This window comes from Cryptomeria japonica, chromosome 1 (assembly GCF_030272615.1).
Source record: "Cryptomeria japonica chromosome 1, Sugi_1.0, whole genome shotgun sequence".
In the NCBI taxonomy this organism is placed as follows: domain Eukaryota; kingdom Viridiplantae; phylum Streptophyta; class Pinopsida; order Cupressales; family Cupressaceae; genus Cryptomeria; species Cryptomeria japonica.
Genome location: NC_081405.1, coordinates 255248874 through 255252784, shown reverse-complemented (window position 1 = coordinate 255252784; position 3911 = coordinate 255248874). Strand labels below are relative to the sequence as shown.

Sequence of the window (3911 nt, the reverse complement as noted above, 5' to 3'; positions counted from 1 at the left end):
TGCCTCTAGAATGTCCCAATGGGACCAGATCAAAACACCTTGTACATTGTGCCTTCATTTCTTTCGAGTGGGACCAAATCAAAAATACCTTCTAGTAAGGTAAATACCAGACCTCAAAACTTGCATGAAGAAAATATACATACATTGCATGATAAAGAAAATAACCTATACTAAAGATAACTACCAGACCATATAAAAAACATACATGTTAGACCTAATCATTTCAATGAAATCAATGACAACAGGCCAAAAAATTCCATATACTTCTTTCACACTTTTGTACTAACACAAGAAGGCAACCAAATTGGTACAGAGCTCTTCATACTTCAAGGGCTAGAAAACATAGTCACGGGATAAAAATTTTGACAAACATACTTGTGAAATATTTCATCACCTAAAATTTGAATTGAGACATTGCACATACATTATTAGCATCTCCCCCAAGCCATAGTAGTAGAGACAACAATGTAAAGAAATGTGGAGCATTTTTTAGACCAATTATGACAAACCATCAACCAACCAACATATTGCAATTACTAGACACATCTTTTGTAGCACCAAGGACCTAAAAAGATAAGTGTTCAATATCCATAGAACATGCATGTCAAGTCCAAAACCATAAGACCACATCATCAAATGTTCAAATGAATGTAGTGTATTCTCCTAGATAGTCTTCACAACACTTTCCTAGATTGCCATGCTTCATCATCTTACAACAACTAGAAGAACCTTGTAGAACCATTTTCTCACTTCAAAAAATTGAGAGAGATAAAAAAATAGCTTGTAACATGCACAAGAAATCAAAACAATATCTACTTCATCACCATGCTTCTAATACTCATCTTAATATGATATCATCACGAGAACATCTTTGCAATCAACATCTATCTCCATCACTATCATAAGACATCATCAACAACATCATACTAGTTATAGACATCAACACCAAGAGGGTAGACATCAACCATGAAAATATTTATATTTTGGCAACATTTGTACTTATTTGGATATGGAACATCAATGACAACATAAATCTGATAGGACAACCATCAACCATCTGCACTATTTCCAAAGCACTCGTGTGCACTCTACATTAATGACAACACACTACTGCATAATAGACACCAATGACATCAAAGACAACAATGACAACAATCTCCAACAATCTCCACATCGCATCAACAAAATATACTTTTATCATTAGCAGTAGTCTCCAATAATCACAATGCATCAACAACATATACTTCCATTGTCACCAGCTATCTGCAACAATCAAAACACATCACCAACATATACTTCGATAAAGCTCATCATCAATGACAACACACAAGCTGAGGGTTGACATCAATGACAACAAATACCAACACAAACCTAGTTGTTGGTAGGTATTGTCAATACAATAATTCAATGTGACATATAATTTTCTTCCCTAACCATTGGCAAATTGCTTTATAATTCTATTCCAAAATAATTAATAGTTGTTCTTAGGTAAGGAATGATCTTTTTTTATAGTCACTAACCTTTAACATCTCATTAAAGGTATTTTGAGTTGTCTATGAGGGTATATGTGAGTTGTAGGGAAAAATTGGAGGAAATATAAATTATAAGAGTTTAAGGAAAATCTATACCACATGCCTTAGGTTAGAGCATTGGGGTTTAAGGATGACTAGGAAGTCATACTATTAAACTTGATGGAAATGTAGGAAGTCCAAATAAGAAAATTTGACGAGAAATTATAGTGGAAAAGCTCAAGGTTTAGGAATACTTAAGAACAGGTACCCATGGAGGGAGGAATCCAATGAGTTGATAAAATGAAGGGAATCAAACTTGGACAGGGTGGCACAACATGGTATGAAAATTTAACAATCTAGTTCAAAAGACTTAGGAGTCTTTTAAGAAAAAGATGGGATGTTAAGACTAAAGGGAAGTACATGACAATAAGAGAAACCTCTAAAATTTGGGACTTTGACAAACATGAAGAAAACTAAGAAAAATAGTAGAAATAACCTACACATTGAAATTTTCATGGATTTTTGTATTTCTTAACACTTAGGGGAGCCAAATAAGATGAATCATATTAGTTATCAATAATGGGTCAAATAGATTTATATATACAAAATAAGAGCATAGCAAAGATAATAAAAACACAACAAATAAAAGATCAACACCTTTTACACTCAATACTCAATGAAGGAGGTCATGTTGTGATGCATAATTTTTAAAATTTTAAATGTGAAAAACAATATAAACTAGAACATGATATCTTAAACTAAAAGGTGCGATAGACTAGATGAGGTAAGCCTTGAAATAAGGTTAATTAGAAAGGGTAAGGACCAATCAAGACAAAATAAATTTGTAGAGGTGAATAGGAAAGTATGTTCCCACATTGGAACAATCAAAATATTCCCACATTGGAGCAATCAAAATATGCGAGTCTATTGAGTTAATATGGAGGTCACTAGATAGGACTTTGACTTGAGCGAACGAAATTATTGCCAAGTTGTTCGAAGCATAACGCAAAACATAGAGGACATACTAGTTACGAGGGTCCATATTATCACTGAAGGTTCCGATCCAATCTGATAACTTTAATCCAAACAACTTTATAAATCTTAAGCAACCCTACAATGCTTGGCAAGCATTAATGGTGTGAGAGCTTTCGACGGCGTTTGAAGACAAAGAGTATGTCCTCATAACACCCCCATGGGGGGAACTTTGAACTTCTCAACTCGATAATGCAAATAAATTCAAGCTCTGATTCGATAAACATTCCAGCAATCTTATCCGATCTCCGACGAATAAGCAGAGCTCCCAACAAAATCGCAACGACGTCTGTAATGGGAAAACTATTGAAGCCAAAATCACATCACAAGGAGATCTGTTCCCCATGACTCCGCAGACCTCCCCTCCTTCCACTCCCATACTTCCTGACCTACCGCGCGTAAATATCCCATTTCCAGGCTCCCCAGAGCCTGTAAGGCCCTACGAACTCAGCCCCGCACTCGTCTTCATCATAGGAGCCCTGGGGAGCATATTACTGGTCGTCGGCTATTACCAGATAATGCTCAAGTATTGCTCTTCTGTAGAACGCCTTGTCAGCAGAAGAACTAACAGGCACTCCAGGATTCGTACGAGCAATGAGGGCCCGATTTCGAACACTGGTCTCGATCCATCAATGATTGCTAGAATACCCGTCCGCCCATATAACAGCAAGGATGCCGATTTGGGCACGGAATGCTCTGTCTGTTTAGCAGAATTCACCGACGGGGAGGCGGTCAGAGTTCTGCTCAAATGTCGGCACGCGTTTCACATCCCATGCATTGGCATCTGGCTGCATCGGCAGTCCACTTGTCCGGTTTGCAGAGCCGACGTTGCCATGGATTTTCTTAACCTAATTCACTCTCCTCGCAAGGACGAACAACGCCCAGTTATCGAATCGCTGGCCCAATCCAGTTCCTTACCGTTGAATGGGATTTCACAACCGGTGAATGCAAATGCCGATCGACATGCAAGGTCGTTAAGCCGTGGTGAGTTTCCAGAGACGGAGTCATCGAGTTCTCAGTGGTACCGCCGTTCTGTATGGAGTAGGCGCGTTACTTCGCCGTCGCGGGTCAGATTGTATGGAGGTGAGCCTTCGGACCATAATAGAAACAATGGGTTTTCTTCGCATGAGGTGGTGATAGATCTGGGTGAACCTTCACATAGATAAAGAGATTAGTTACAGGTGACTTCATCGGACTCTGTTCACTTTTGTAATGGCGATTCTTTGGCGTTTCGTTTTCTTTTTCTTGAATCATTGTTTGTTCATATATAAATTAATGTTGTGCAACAACGAAAAGCAAAAGAATGCAATGAAGTATCATTTTCGGAAAGAATTGCATGTTGAAGATCTCGGCTTGTTAGGGAGGATT

At 38.0% G+C, this 3911-nt stretch overlaps 1 protein-coding gene across 1 annotated transcript; it reads left to right on the top strand.

Annotated features, from left to right (window-relative positions):
- The first annotated feature begins 2887 nt into the window (after positions 1–2887).
- On the top strand, positions 2888–3709 carry LOC131030772 (RING-H2 finger protein ATL72-like). Its single transcript, XM_057961686.2, has one exon. It carries the CDS (start codon positions 2888–2890, stop codon positions 3707–3709), a length of 822 nt encoding a protein of 273 aa, XP_057817669.1.
- Positions 3710–3911: the final 202 nt, after the last annotated feature.

Bases quoted from the DNA above. Each gene is read 5' to 3' on its own strand.
- LOC131030772 (XM_057961686.2), top strand. From the start codon at position 2,888: ATGACTCCGCAGACCTCCCCTCCTTCCACTCCCATACTTCCTGACCTA.